We start from the raw sequence: 16,446 nt of genomic DNA on the forward strand, positions 1-16,446 counted from the left end.
AATGGAGCTTGGATCAAATGGAGCCGGTTTTACACAGTTAATGTTTTTGATTAGTTTGTCAGAAAATCTTCTATTGGACTCAGCCCTGCAGCTGCTGGAGTTAGATAAGCAATCTTTTTCGGGTTCTCTGAGCACTTGGACCAAAATCTGCAAATCTTTTATGTCAAGCTCAAGCTGAGCTGTGGCGCCCTCTCTTCATCAGCCGTCAACTAAATTATCTTATTTGCGAACATGAGGCTGGATATCTGCCTGAGTCACTGTGCAAGAGCTGTTAGTCGAATTGGGGGGGAAATACAGCAGAGTAAACAGCCCAAAGGGGGGAAGTCTGTTTTTCGGGGTTTCACTTTGTAAAGTTTCCTCCTCCGTGACCGGCTCTAATGCAAAGACGGGCATCTGAGGCTTTCAGCTGCATCTACTGCTCTGCTGAGCAGTGGAGCAGGAGAGGGGAGGGTTACACAGCAGGAACGAGTGAGTGTGTATGTGTGTGGGGAGTGAAGCTGCATAAATATTACATCAAAAAGAGAGCATCATGCCAAAAAGATCTGCATAAATAACCAATACTGGCTTGCTACAATTTATGTGGCAAACTTGTTCTTGCTCAGCTCAGCACTGCAGAGTCTGAGTGTCTCCCTCTACTTGTACACTCGACTTATCGGGATCCTGGTTGCTCTGCAAAAATATACATGACTGCTGCACACTGCACAACGGGTTCATTGGATCTGTGAGCATTCGACCGTTTCAATGTCAAAGACTAAACGTGCACTTATTTGATTTGTCCACGGGGAACAAATTGAGGAGACTGCGGTCGACTTCCTTTTCGGTGGACGCGTTCCGGGCAGAGGGAAACAGGAAAAGGGTGAAAGCAATCGTTTGTCATGGTTTTAATCCTGACGAGACTTTTCCAGGTAAGGAAACTGTGCATGAGAGGGAGAGGGAGTGAGGAAGAGTAGAGCCAAACACAGATTGGACAGCTGTGGACATGATGGACACCCTCACTGGGTGAAAAAGTTCTGAAACCAGCAAACACGCAGGGACATAATGATTCTGGTCTGTAACTTTCCCTGTTGTCCTTTTTTGTTTTGTTTCAGAGAGACATTTTATTTTATTTTACGAATGTTCAGAATGAATTTAGAAATCAATCTTTAACAAGACAGACTTTCCACTTTGTCAGTATCGGATATAAAAAACAAACACATAATGTGAATTTAAAGTCTTTCATGCAACATTCATGGTAACTATGCCGACCATGTGTACTTACTATTCCCAGCTCAATATTAAAACAAAACAGGTTCTGTTTAGTAGGACTGTAGGGAGGATGTTAGCATCAGACCCTGTTGTACTATTTTCTTTCAACCCATTCAACAATTTAAACTCGAAAATAATCGTATTGTTTTCACTCAGGAAATGTGCTTGACAACATTTAAAACTTTCATGTGTAATGTATATTCCTCAGAGAACGGAGTCAAAATAAGTATCTGATTTTGTATCTGTACTACATTTCTGCTGCTCTATCGGTCTACACACAAATGTATCTCCATCACATTCCAGCAGATTTGCATCATTATATAAATTCTAGCAGGCATCAACCGCTCTTCAGTCACACTTTGATACACACTGAGACTCATTTGTGAGCCTGCATGACAACTAATGACCCTCAATCCTATAAGTAGAAGTGGGACAAATTACAGTGAAGGCTGTCAAATTGAAAGATAGGACTGAGTGGTAGGACCAGGGAGGTATGAGAATGAGCCATAATCATCTGAGTCTGGCTCTTAATTAAACATGCCTCAATGTTTATTTACTTAACATTACACAAACCTAAATGTGTCTGAATTAGAGCCAACCAAAGACAGATCTCTTCACCAAAGAAACAAACAACAGTTCATTGAAACTTGCATCCATTTACTTTTTCTCTACATACTTCTGAACTAATAGTTCAGACATCATGTGTCCGTCTTTTTTTCTCTACCCTTTTACATCCCTACCTATCCCACAAGACAGCTGTTGGCTTCTTTACAAGTTTCTGCAGGATGTGAACTTTTCTAAAAGTAGTCCACGACACAGGAGGTCATTCAATATTTAAAAATACCAGCCAGGCTTGTGTTCACATGATCAAGAGATAAAAGAGTAAATGTTTGGATAGAGACTGTGCAACCAAACAGGCTTAGACAGAGGCAAAGTCCGGTAAGCGTATGGACCCAATCTATATCCTGGACTTTGTGTCTGAAATGCAAATACGTGTAAAAACTCAGAGTTATTGACTTTCCCCAAGGCTGGACACAAGCACTTTGGACAGTGATAAACAAAACAATCAAGCTCAACAAAAATATTATGAGTCAAGCTCCTCTAAGCTGCACAGGACCCATCTGCAGTATCTCTCTGAGACTGCACGGGGGACATCATCATCACAACATTATTAGAGAACAGCAGGGATCAACAAGGGAAATATGAGGTTCACATGTCAGCGGCCCCATTATCCTGCCGGCTGTGTCAGACACATGCCCCGTGGCCTAATCTGGATAAGTTCTTCAGCTGCACTAAAAGGCCATGCATGCCTTGTATATGAACAGGATTTCAAACAGCCCGATGTCCATTTCAATTTTATTCGGAGCAATCAGGACCCGGTTTAAAGATAGCTATGATCCTGCTTTTCACAGTATGTTTGAGCATGAGAGATGTATTCAGACGCTGTGTGACAAATAGGGTCACACATGAAGTACTAGCCATGTAAAGCTGCTTGACAGGTTTTCTGTGTGGATTTCAATTATAGATTGGTGAATAAAATAAATCGGGTCAGTTGCCGGAAAAACCCTACGTCACTGATCTTTGACTATAACTAGGGTTGCAAAATTCCGGGAATATTCAAAGCTGGAATCTTTCCGAATTAACGAGAATATACAGGAATATATGGGAATATACAGGAATTAGCGGATTAAACTGGAAATTATGTGGGTAATTTATACTAACTGTATTTACCTTGTCATATACAGACATAAATATAAACATTTTGTTTTGTCATAGGCTGATTAGATCCCTGAGGAAACTTTGGGCACTTGACTATATGCTTCTGGATCTTTGTGTCATTCTTAACATAGGTCTTTGCACAGTATTTGCAAATGTACACAGCCTTTCCTTCTACATTGGCTGGGGTGAAATGTCTCCACACATGAGATAGTGCATTTGGCAATGTTCTGTAGAATAAGATGACAAAAAAGCTTGTAAAAAACACAAAAGCAATGCCAGAGATATAAATAGTTTGCCAATTGGAATCGTCTTTAAAAATATTTTACAATTGATGGATAAATGAATAGAAATAGGCTAGATGAACAGATAAACAATCCTCAATCAGCATGTTAATATATTTCCCCCAGTTATATCATTGAAACTTATCTGACTAGTCCTTCACACTCCAGCAGGCCTCAACAGCCCTGCTGTAATATGCAGGATGCTTGGAATTAGCTGTGCAGGTGATGGAGAAATGCACAGTGGAGGGTTGAAATTCAACTTGCAGCGTGTGCTGCATTCCATACATCTTTAAAATAGAGTTTTGAATGATGTTTTTAGTGCTCAGCATTTTATTTGTGTAATTTTCTTTTTTTTTCAAAATTCCCAAAATTCCCGAGCTGAATATTACCCTGGAAAGCTTCCGGAAAGTTCAGGAAATTGTCCGCCCCTTTGTAACCCTAACTATAACATATATCATTGACTGTTGATTGACAATGTTTTGTGATTCTTCTTCTACTCTCACTGTTCACCATCATTACAGCTTGATACAAGGGACATTGTGTAATTTTTGCCACTAGGAACAAGCTAAATGTAGCAGTGAGTGCTAACTAATAAAAGCCTGTGTAAAAGTATGTGGTGGCACGTTGCTGGTATCTTATCAGGGTTTCCACTGGTAACATCTCCACATAAAGGTTCAGGTCAAACAAATAATAAAAAAATCAATCCAGACAACCAGCGCTTTGGTAACTTGACCCTTTATATGGTCTAAGTTGCATTTGATCAGTTTAGTGCAGTTGGAAACAGGTTGGCTGTCACTGAAAAATAACCAGCCTTTACATATTTATTAATTTATTCATATTATTATTAAGTTTTTGTTTGCGTCAATGGACAGAGACAAACCATGAGTAAGGGATGGAAGATAGAGCTCAGAGAGGAACGGGGGGGGGGGGGGGGGGGGAGGCGGCAAGGAGAGAAGGAGAGGAGAGCGCAGAGGAAAGACAGAAAGATGGAAAAACAGTTATGATGGGACCCGGGTGGCCTGATAAAACAAGATTCAAGGCGTTCTTGCAACATACTACAAATGTTAAGTTTGCAAAATTTCTGTTCTATTAGCCATTAGCCAATAGACCAAAACTAAACTATAAACTCTGGACCTAAATTCAGGGGTTAGGCTGTATCACTGTGTTACTGACTGGTCAAACTTTTTTAGAAACAGTGGGAAACTGAAATTCAATTTTTAAACAACCCTTTTTGCTTTTCTACCTGGTTCTGAAGAACAGCGTCAGATCAGGCAAGTACAACCAGTCCAATGAGAGAAAACTACAAAACAGTTTGAAGCACATTGATCCTGTTGTGCTTTGATGTGTTAGTTTGATGTAATAAATGAATAACAAGGAGAGTAAAAAACTGCACTCTGTTTCCACATAGACAATCTACTGACTGTATCAGGGTTATTTTTTTCTCCTGAAGAACAAAGTTGTGTTTATCTAGTTCATGCTCTTTGTTCTCTCCTCACTGCTCCCTCTCCCACCTTCATTTCCAAACTCTCGACCCCGCCTTTCTCTTTTGTTCAATATCTCACTCCTTTTTTGGAACTATTCAAACGCCAAGAACATAACTTTTTTTCTGATGTTAATTAAGTACAAGAAATGTTCACCTTTCATCCCAACATTTGTACTAGTGAGACCCATTACCTCCTTATGTTATGAAGGAAGCAGCTGCAGTGTCTGAGTCAGCAACATTGGGCCCAGCAGACTCCATCCCAACCTTAACTAATTTAAAGTCTCCTTCCTGAACAAGAAACTATTGTGCAGCAGCTAAATATAGTTTCAGGTTTTCTCTTGAGCAAATGAAAGTAAAGGTCTTGGGTTCCTTGGAAGGTTTTCGGTCCCTGGGAAAGACTGTGGAGAGGAAACAGCTACTAAATCCCCCTGAAGGTTATATTGCCTCCTAGATTAGATCTGTATCCCTCATCCAGGGGAGAACAGCAGCAGAACTGAAAAAGACACGGCCTGCTGATCATGGAATGGTTTTCTTCTCTGCATGTTTGAGTCGGCGTGCCGTGATGTGAGTGGGTTTGTTTTTCAGTACCTTGACCCTGCTGACAGCCTCCTGCGCTTGCATCATGCGTATGTTCTTGGACGGGTTCCTCTCAGACAGCAGCTGAGTGGAGCCCAGGTAGTTAGCAGCAAAGATAATTCCATCAATCAGGTCTTCTGGCTCACACGGTCCTGGGACTAGGCCAGAGGCAGAGGAGATGGTGGTTAGCGATGGAGACAAGGGGGAAGAGAGAGAGCGTGGTGAGACTGAAAGGGTCGGCTGTGCGAAGGGGTGAGGAGTATTATTTGTAATCACTCCAGTCGACGTGCAGTGTGGAGAAATAGAGCCAAACACTGTTCCTCGGGAGATGGCGAGATGATGATGACAGGCTGGGTGGGACTGAGCGGCGAGATGGCCACAGGCTGTGAGCTAATGGAGGTGCAGAGCTGTGGGGAGGCCGGGCTGAGATTAATCTGCCTCTGTGATATGAAGATATGGACTCTCAGACGCCCACTCAGGGGGCAGACAGGCAACTCAGCCCCTCACACGTTATTAGAGCCAGAATCTGCCCAGAGGCAGCGAGAGAAAGCTGGAAGAGTTGGATCAGGCCTCTGATGTGACAGACGGAGGCCTGAGCAATATTTGGAATAGTTCCACTCAATTATAATATTTAGATTGTATCGTCAAACAGATGTGAAGAGAGATGAACTTACCGTCGACAAAGCTGGGGAACGATGCAGCCTTCTTCGTTGGCTGAAAGACAGAAACATGATATGACCGATGCGAGTAGGTTATCAGTGAATTAAACATGACCGTGGAAGTAGAAAAAATCAAACCCTTCTATACGAATGAAATGTTTGGCTGGCATGCCTGTCCATCACTTGTTTAACAGAAGTCACCCTGCTACTACAAAAAATTTTGTTTTCAGACATTGGATACAGACTTTCTCTACAGTTTGCCTTTCACACATGATCAACACAGCAGGAGGCCCTCTGCTCTGACGTGTTCACAACAGCAAACTCTCAGTGGTGGTGCAGGAGGCAGTGGTAGGTTGTAATTCAAATGTATTCTTCTGCGGAGATCATGTGATTCTGTTTACAACACACCGACACCTGTGTCGGCTCATAACACCACAAACTCTCTTGATAGGTTCATCAGAGTCTTATATTTGTATGGCCCCAATTTTTCATCCTAATTTCTCCTTTAGTATTAATCATTTTTGCATTTGCCGTGTGTTAAAAGTGTGATCAACCCATCCAGTCGGTCGCTGTGAATCCAGTGAGGGATCTCCTGCTGTGTTCTCACATCAGCTCCTCACGACTTTCTGTGGACTTAGTGCTAGGCGGAGAAAGTCGGCACAAACTCTGCAGGGTCCCACTCAAACATCCACGTCCTCGGGAGAAACTGTGGAGGATCTGCGGAATTCTGTGCATGTCTGAAAGCAGCTTAACTGTGTTGTTTTAATGACCTTGTCTCTCCATCATTGGCATCAATGTCGTTTCAGCAGCAGGTTTGATGAGATTCGACTTGACTTGCAGAGATGCAAATCATCCCACCCTCACCTGGTTTCAAAGATTGACGACGCAAAGGGCATTTAGAAAATTCAGTCACGTACAGTGCGGCCAGGGAACCGGCTAAACTCTTGATCCCTGTAGAGAAATTCCCTTTGGTGCTTCTGCTAAGAATAGGCATCATAAATATTCAGAGTTCTCTATTTTCTTCTGCAGTGTCCTGCCCTGAATTCACACAGCTACATGCATTCCCACCTCAGTACTTCTTATGCTGCAGGAGATGGGTACATGGATTACATTGCTCAAGGGGACAGCAAAAGTGGGTGTGGACAGGTTGCAAATCATTATTCATCCACTTCAATAACACTGGGATAAACTGTGGAGGGTGGAGGATTTAAAGGAGGCTACACAGGCCACAGAGCGAGCTGTGAATAGTGATTCAAGGGATTCAAACTCTGGATCTGTAGGATGCTGCTCACTATACATTCACATTGTTTACACCACCACAAGGACAAACTACTGTGGGTGGAGCCTGTGCAGGAGACGTCCACCGCAGACAGCCCTGTGAAAAATGGCTCTCATAAAACCTAGCCCGACACGCTACTAAATTACCAGGACGTTATCACGCCGTAAGCAGAGGACATGAGCTGATGTTGTAATTACACAATTACGCAGACATTCACACACACATGTACACACAAACAGGCTCGCTCACATACACAACGCCGCTGTCTCTCGCTAATGTGCAAAAACACAACAGATCTAAAGGATGATGAAGGATTTGCTGCAGACGGAATACACAATGACATCTTACCTCTGGTACATTGTTGTTCTCCAGGGGGACGTTGAGGTCGGAGCGCTGCTGCTTTCTGGGTTGCTCTGCACCGTTGCTCACCTGCCGGGTCAACACACAAGAGCAGGTGTGAGTGGATTTAAAAAAAAAACAAAGAAAAGGCATGCTCAACATTTCATCAGTGTTTCTGCATCTTGTAGCTCGGTTGGAGGAAAGGTCAAGAGACTCACAAGTGTATGGCTTTGAATGTTTGTATGCTCAGACAGAAAAAAGATTCCTCTGGGCATAATAACAAATGTCTCTCTGCTTAGGCTCTGAAGTGGAGAACCAAGTGGGTTATGTTTTCACCCCCTATCTGCTTGTTGTTGGTTTGTTTGTTTGTTTGCAAGATTTCACAAAAACAACTGAATGGATTCACACAAAACGGTGTGTGTTGATCCGGGTCACTTTCTTTAACATTGCAAGATAAGACCATTTTTCCCAGGGGATAATTAATGGATCTTGATGGAAAAAAAATCGGGCACATTTAGGGAACGTATATTTATAGTGTGTGAAATTTGGTGCAGCTTGGTTGAATTTAAGGGGACTGTTGGGCCTTGGCAGAGAGATGTGCTCTACTGAGTGCCAGGCTAATTTATTTTAATGATGGACAAATTATCATTAATGGTTTTTTTTTCAAGCCAACTAATGGTTTGTATATATTTAGCGTTTCTCTAGTCTTGAAGTCCACTTAAAGCACTTTACAGTACAGTTTGCCATTCAACCATTCACCATGTGCAGCACCTTTTCTATCATATGTCAGCATACACACACACACTGTCGGTTCAGCTCTCAGGAGCAATTTGGGGTTCCATATCTTGCCCAAGGACACTTTGGCACACGGAACAGGGTAGACTGGGATCAAACTGCCAACCCGCTCTACTTCCTGAGCCACAGCCACTCTTCATTGTTTGCCTGACGTCCCTGTAAATCTCCCAACCCTCTTCATTTATAAAAATACAGCAGTATGGGTTCTCGTGAATGTGAAATATGAGCACATTATAACTTCAATCTTCAATGCACTGGCTACCTGTGGATTTCAGAATTGATTTGAAAGGCTTTGTGTTTTTGTTATGATGACGTGAATTGATTTGTATGTTCAAAAGCTGGTTGAGCCCATGCTTGTTATTTCCTGACAGTGACAATGGCATACTGTGTGTTCCTCAAATCTGAGCAAATAACAGAATACAATCATTTATTTTCACTATATTTTGTTCACCTCAAAAAAGTAATTCAATTTTGGAAAAACATGATCCAAGTCTTACACAAACATAATCTCAGCTTTCCTGTTTACCTTCCTGGTAAGAAATAATATAAATATGTCATATTTGCGTTCTGCTCCAGCTTGTGGGCGGACATTTCTCTCCCAGCCTTTGCAGAAAAATGAAAGATGTTTAATGATTCATGTGCAGAAAAGAGGTGCATCTAACGTGAGGAGGATTGTTTATCCAGCGATTGTTTCATGGCTGAAATAAGCCAAAGTAAAATTACTTTTTCACAGAATACACAGAAAACTGCTTGTCAGTCGTCATTAATTGTTTTTCGGCAGCATTAGTGGAAGGTCGAACAGCTCTGACAAGCGGTCCGATTGTAGGAAAAAGGGATGTTAATGTTTGCATTTTTACAGTGTAGCCTGTTCTTGCTTCATTTTAATCATATATGATAATCTTGCTCCAAAAAAAACATACAAACCAACCAAAACACAGACAGGGGTAAAAACATCACCTCCTTGGTGGAGGTAAGAAACAAAAAATAATCCATTAGCAGCTAAAGCCTTCTTTTAAAGATAAGCTGTGGTCGGGCACATGGACACGTTCTGTCTTTCACTTGTCCTTCAGCCGGCTCTTTCTCTTGTCTCTTCTCTCATCATATATGTATTAATATGTACAGTATGTCCATCATATAATCCCACAGAGGGAGGATTACATTTATTCCCCTGGATATCCATTCTGCCGTCCACAACTCCTCATTAACATCCTCCTGCCAGTAAAAACCTCCTCCTCCTGGCAGAGACAAAGTGAAATTCAGAGGAACACGCTGTGCTGTTGTGCATGTGGATATGAAATTAATTATGACAAACATGACATCAGCCGCCTCCTTAGTAAAAATAAATCGATGCATACAGTCCCTATCAGTTTTCATCGTATTGCCTGATGAATTGTGAAAACAACCATTAAAGATGAGATTTGTGTTTTCTGTTGTTCGGTGGGATGGAATGCTAAATGCTCTACAAAACTATTGTCATGTGCAGAATCCCTAGAGATCCGTGAAGCCTTTAACACGCCTTCATTTGTAATAACAAATATTCAACATGTAGAACTTCACCATCAATCAGTCAGCACTGCATGTATTTGAACTCATTAACATAATAGATGCGTGAGACCACCACTGAAAAGAACTGGCAGCTTCTATCAACGTGTGTGTTCACAACAGGACAAAGTTAGCGGGACACGTCATAAATGATGTAATAGATGCTACTCCTCTGGTTAGCACCTTCAGCTAAAGGTAATACTGAGGCCACTGAGTTTACTCGCCAAACACTGTGATAAAATATGATTGATTTGAAATAGAATTACATATTTCCGACGGGCTGACACACGGGTGCAGCACAATTTAAAATTAGATTAAAATCCGTTGTTATACTTTACTTTGCCCAAATATGTCCCACCAACACACTGTGCACCTTGATGACTTGCCTCTGTTTTGTTACTCTAATCCTTTGGCTTCACGGTTTGCAGCAGAGCTGATTCTAAATTCATCGTTGTTCCAGTTCCGTTTGAGGTTCAAGTTGAAGTGGTGCGGAGAGAACATTTCATTGATATCGAAGGACAAAAGCCGAGAATCATTTGAGTGAGACTGGGAATCGTCTGAATCTGCAGTGTTCTTTCTTTCAGTTTAATCTAGTTACACGGAGTGACCCAGTTCTGTGTTAGGAATGAGGCACACACAGCGGATGTACATGCACATGTGCACATTGTGGAGCAGGTGTTTATCACCAGGATGCCCACAGGAGACCATCTCTGTTCTCCTTTTACCATCTGACTTTTAGAAGATGGGGGAGCTCAGCATGTGTGTGCATGGGTCTATCGTGGTGTCTGTAGAGTGAGTGTGTGTGTGTGTGTGTGTGTGTGTGTGTGTGTGTGTGTGTGAGCGTGTGTGTGTGCAAATGCACTCCACACACTGCATTCATGCAGTGAGAGGGAGAGAGAAGAGGAGCAGGACATCTCAAGGTAACGTGGGGGAGGGGTGAGGCTCCAGCTCTTCTCTGGATGGTAATGGTGAGCACGTCACCTGTAACTCATCGCCAGCTCCTCACCACGAAGATCCTTTAAACATCCCCGGTGCTACAGAGCAGTAAAATAACCTGATTATACAGAACATGCTCTATATGGGCTCTGACCAGATTAACCTTGTTGTGTTACTATTATGATGTCAGGTTTATTACATCTTCCCTCTGTTCATCTCAGAGCCTTTTTTTCCACTTTACCTACAGAGGGAAATTGCATCAGACGAGTAATGAAAGTAAGGACAAATATATTTTTGCAAGATAATTAATGCAGTAAGTTAAATGTAACCCTTTTTGAAGGTAAAAGGGAACATTTTTCTTTGTTATTGTTTGAATTAAGTCTATGAGCTACATAATGGGTATTCCTTTGTATATTTAGAAATCTCCAATGTGTTAGTTTCTTAGTTGATGCAGATACATTGACACAGTTTTGATACCTAACAGGAGAGCAAGGGAGTCCATGCACAGCATGGATAATAAGCGCCTTCATATATCTTTTTTTATGCTGTACTGTAGGTTTTTATATTTTTAATGTTAAGATGGTTACAAATAACACCAGTGTCAGTGATCTCCCTTTTCATTACACTGGAAAAAACGTTGCAATCTACTAAAGCAATTTCATTTGCAAACTCTCTGCCATCATAACCTCTCATCTCACACTGGATTGAAAATGTAAACATGATTACAAAGTTGTTTTCGGTTATGAACTAAACAATGCAATCCAACCATAGTAAGTACAGTGCAGTGGCTGTGGCTGAGGGGTAGAGAATCCTCACTCTTCCCCATCTGCATGCCGATGTGTCCTTGGGCAAGATACTGAATCCCTAAATGGCCCCCCACAGATGTATAATGCACTAATTGTAAGTCGCTTTGGATGAAAGCATATGCCAGATGACATATGTAATGTAATGCTTACCTTCACCCAACACTCCCCTTATGAAACCATGTTTAAATTAACTTAGTCCCGATTTTTTTAATCTACACTTAACTGCCCAATCTCGTAAATATCAGTCCCCAAAACGTGCCAGAAGAATCATAAATCATTATCTGAGAAATCACCCAAAATGTTGAAAAACGCCATCTCTCAATGTTAAAGAAAGTGAAAAAAATCTATCCTGGATCTGCCCCCTGATCCAGATCTGAACTGACACAAATACTGCAACTCATCTTAAGTTTTGTTGAAATCTGCTGTAGCTGTAGCTTGATAACAAATCGTGGTGCTGCTGCACTCGTGTGATCTCAGATGCTTGTATGAAGATAAAAGCAAGTATAATTGTGTTTAAGTGTATGTGTCCATTGTAAAATATCATCCATGTTTCGCACACAGCTCACCTGCTCCTGAGCCCATCTCTGTCTGTCTTCAGGGGAACGTGGATGCGCCTTGATCGGCCTCTGGAGGTCAGGGTTGTTGTGGTGCATGGAGGGGAGATTCAGAGACTTGGGCCTGCTGTCGTGCCGGTGGTGAGCAGGTGGGTAGTGGGTCGGGTCAGGCCTGGCGAGAGAGTAGTCACTCGGCGCGGGGTCCTGCAGCAGCTCCTCTGGGCTTTGGTCGGTACCGCTGCTTAGACTCCCCATGCTCATACTCATCTTGATCTCAGCGACAATTTGGTCAATGTCCTCCTCCGCCTCCTCGCCTGTCTCCCGCTCTACCACCACCACTTTACGGCCACGGTACGGAGAGACTCGCACTGAGTTTCCATTGTCCTCGGGGGCATAGTAGTCTCCGGTGTAGGCCCTTCCGTGTCTCTCCTCCTCGTCACCTTCCTCATCTTCCTCCTCATTAGGGAAGTACTCCTCGCTCTCTGCCTCCTCCTCCTCACCTCGGTTTTGCAGGGGGTCTTGCAGGGAGGGTTTGTGGTGGTGATGGTCCAGGATGGGTTCCGGCCTTCCGTTGTATATCTGCTCATCCGGGTCTTGCTCCACCACTTCGCAGCGAACCTTCCCCTCTTCCTCAACCCACTCCTCCACCCTGTGCCTCTCTCGCCCAGCCCACTGCTCCTGCCTGACCTCGCCCTCCCCTCTCCACTCCTCGCTTGCATTTTCATCACCCTCTCTCCACTCTTCCCTAGCCTCCTCCTCCTCTTCTTGTCTCCACTCTTCCCTAGCCTCCTCCTCCTCTTCCTGTCTCCACTCTTCCCTAGCCTCCTCCTCCTCCTCTTCTCTCCACTCTTCCCTAGCCAACTCCTCCTCTTCTCTCCACTCTTCCCTAACCACTTCCTCCTCCTCTCTCCACTCTTCCCTCACTGTTCCCTCTGCCTCCTCATCTTCCACCCATTCTTCCTCTCTTACCTGTACCCCTCCCTCACCCTTTTCCTCTGCAGCCGAACCTTCCACAGCCTCCTGGCATTCGTCTGTGTGGGGTTCAATGGGCTGCGTGGTGCTGGCGCCGTCCCCCTGGCTGTGGCTCTCGCTTTGGTTGCAGTCACCCTGGCTGCTACAGTCCATCACACCCTCCAGGTAGCTGTCATCCTCTGGGCAGTAGCGAATGTAGTAAGTCACACCCTCGTCTTCCTCTGCCAGTCCTGGAGTGTTTATGGTCACAAACAGACATGTTTCTTAATATCTTTGGGTCATCTCTGAATCATATTTGATTCTCCATTAATCTCAAACCACTTACTAACACTGGGAGCCATGGTTTTCAAGTTTGTTTTCATGGGGGACTTGACATGAAAGAAAGTGTGTACGAATCCTCTTTTTGTTTACCCAACATTCTTATATAGAGGCTTAATCAGAATCTTAATAATTGGTGGAAGTGGATAAGTGGAATTGATAATTCAAAATAACAACGAGGAAAGTGGAGGAAAGATTCTTGCAATGCTTACAATAATGAAGATGGTTGACGTCAGACTCACCGTCATCATAGTCCTCGTCATCTGAGGTGTTGTTGATATAGTCCGAGCTGGAGTCATCATCCAGGCTGTCAGCTCCACCGTGGACTTCTGCCGGGTGATGGTGGTCTTTTTCATGTTCCTGCTCATGTTCTGCCGTAGAGTGTGTCACTGGCAGCGGATCCTCCCGTTCTGCGTCTGCTTGGGGGCTGTACCGCTTCACCTCCACCTCTGTGTCCACATTCACATCCACATCCACATTCACATCCACATCCACATCCACATCCACATCCACATCCACATCCACCTCCACCTCTGTGTCCACAGCCACATCCACCTCCACCTCTGAATGACTGCGACCCACGTCTTGGGTCTCGGCAGAGGAATAGTGTGCCTTGAAGGAGCGGGGGAGAGGTTTCGGATCACGCCGCACTTTGGGGTAGCGAACTGGGCGTTGTCGAGGGGGGAGGGGTTTCATGTCACATGGCTCTGTAGGACGAGGGGCAGGACAGGACACAGGACCTGGAGCAGCCATACTGCTTCCTCCACTCGTCCCAGGCCTCTTCCTGTGAGCCATGATTGCCGCCTTACAGGCCATGCATTTTTATCGGTTTGATCCTGGGAAAGAGAAGGAGACAGGGGGGCACAGCTTTAGAGCAACATCAAATACAACTGTTAATCAACCCATGTAAACCTATCATAAGAGGCAGTGCAATAGAAGTGAGTAAAAAAAGAGCAGTGTGTTTCAGCAGGAAAGTGATACCACCCCTCATCATAATGGCAAATTCTGCATTAAGAAGATGTCCTTTATAGAACACAGAGTACATCCTTAAAAACACTGACCTGCACTAATCCCTCACTCTTTACATTCTGCAAACCACTGAAACAAATTTTTGATTCTTAATGAACCAAGCTATTCTTGTAACCGAGCATGACAGGCTCTGGTTCACTTTATCGAACAGTCAGAGAAATTCTCCTGTGCCAACTTAGCACAACTTTGGCCTCAAATACACAACGGTGTGCTGATATATTGCACAGGATTAACATTTGAACGATGCACACAAAGAGAAGAGTCTTTCTTAGCATGCAAGCTTCACATAAACCTAAAGGGACACTGCAACCCAAATAATCAATAGGTAAATCAAGGTCATCTTCACATGTGGACTGATACCACTGGGTTTGCAAATGATCAGCCCAATCAAGACTGTTATTGATTCTCCAGTAGCTTGGCGAGTGAGAGTGGTCACCATGGGAGACAATGATGGCCTCTCCAGTGCGAGAGACGGAATAAAAAAAGGCAGCAGGTTGGTGGCGTCATCACTTGTAAACTTAGTAGTAGCTTTTAATATGAACTACTCATTGCAAACAAGTATTAAACTTACTTTCCCCAATACAAAAACGTTCTCCAATAAGATAAAGTTATCCAATAAAACATGAATGAAAAAAAACATGAAAAATTATACCAACAAGAGCACATTTCCTCTTTGTATTTTAAGTTCGGAGGTTGTTTACTGTATATTTCTTTCTGCTAGGTGTGCCCTTGGTGCCCAGTCATCCATTTTGTCCCTATCCCAGCTCTGTTGTGCCACCTAGTTGCCATGAACAACTGTCCTCAGAGGGATCCTGTTGATGCTTTCCCCCATTTTACTTCCCCATAATTACATTTTCCATCACCAGTGATTACACTGCTTAATTAGCTCTGCACAACCTAGTACCATACACATGCTCAGATGCACACACACACACCGACACACACACACACAGACATACATACACACACACACACACACAGTATCCAAGTCAGAGCACCAGCAGATGCACTGAGACAATAGTTTAGTTAAAGACACATGGGCACCTATGATCAATGCACCTGACAAAATATAGAAAAAGACACATCAGGACTGTCTGTCTTACCTCAGGTCCTGAGCTGGGATGTAGGATACAATAGCACTGGGATCCGCTGTAACAACGGCCCTACCTCCCTCCCGGTCATTGCTCCTCCCTTCCCCCACCAGCTGCTACCCAGCATGTGCTCCCTGACTCCACCCTCCTCCGTCCTCCACATTATATCCCAGCATCCTCCTGCAGAGACCAAGCCCTGCCTCATCCAATTCCCCCCCGAGCTGAGGGTAAGGATGGGTAACTATGGGTAACCGCATCCCCTGGGAGCTGATACCCTTTGACCCCCCCTTTGTTGGCTTCCATACATTCACAAGGCCTTATTTTCTGCAACGGTGTTGACCGACTGTTGACCGTGTTTCATATCTGTGTTATATTTTTTTTCCTGAATGCTACTACAGCTAACAAGTAAATTTGGAAATCCTAGAAATCCCCAGCCAGTTGGCTTTTCCCAAATCTGCTTTGTCTGGCATGTATTTCAGATTTGACTGGGTTTATTGAATTTGCATGCATTAGATAAATGGTATAATGCCATAATAACAAAACACACACTTGTATGACTTTTGTCTATTCGGCCTTATACCAACGATCCACAACCCGACTTCAACTGAATGAGAACAATCATCCTATTTAAAACAAAGCTAAACACACAACGTTATAGTTATGACTTTGGGGACAAGCTCCGCCACGTTTGTCATTACAGGCAGAATCCCAATTATTATGAGCCACAAACCTATAATCATCCACGTTGCTCAACGCAATATCCCTAATTTCCGATTTGGGTAAAATAAACTTAGTTAAACTTAACTAAACCGTATAAGCCAG

The 16,446-nt window shown here is 43.5% G+C and overlaps 1 protein-coding gene across 3 annotated transcripts in view; it reads right to left on the reverse strand.

The window, feature by feature from the left end:
- Positions 1 to 16,446, reverse strand: part of apba2b (amyloid beta (A4) precursor protein-binding, family A, member 2b) — a 54,643-nt gene that overhangs the window by 11,521 nt on the left and 26,676 nt on the right. For 2 of the 3 annotated variants that reach the window (XM_062384694.1, XM_062384685.1), the window contains 5 exons: positions 13,747 to 14,340; positions 12,227 to 13,416; positions 7,591 to 7,671; positions 5,979 to 6,018; positions 5,317 to 5,462 (listed from right to left, as the gene is read on the reverse strand). In XM_062384694.1, the coding sequence (XP_062240678.1) occupies positions 5,317 to 5,462; positions 5,979 to 6,018; positions 7,591 to 7,671; positions 12,227 to 13,416; positions 13,747 to 14,320 (2,031 nt within the window). In that variant the 5' untranslated portion in view covers positions 14,321 to 14,340. The remainder of the gene's footprint in view (positions 1 to 5,316; positions 5,463 to 5,978; positions 6,019 to 7,590; positions 7,672 to 12,226; positions 13,417 to 13,746; positions 14,341 to 16,446) is intronic. The other variant, XM_062384703.1, reaches the window with a different exon arrangement.

Source organism: Platichthys flesus, chromosome 1, assembly GCF_949316205.1.
Source record: "Platichthys flesus chromosome 1, fPlaFle2.1, whole genome shotgun sequence".
Classification (NCBI taxonomy): Eukaryota; Metazoa; Chordata; class Actinopteri; order Pleuronectiformes; family Pleuronectidae; genus Platichthys; species Platichthys flesus.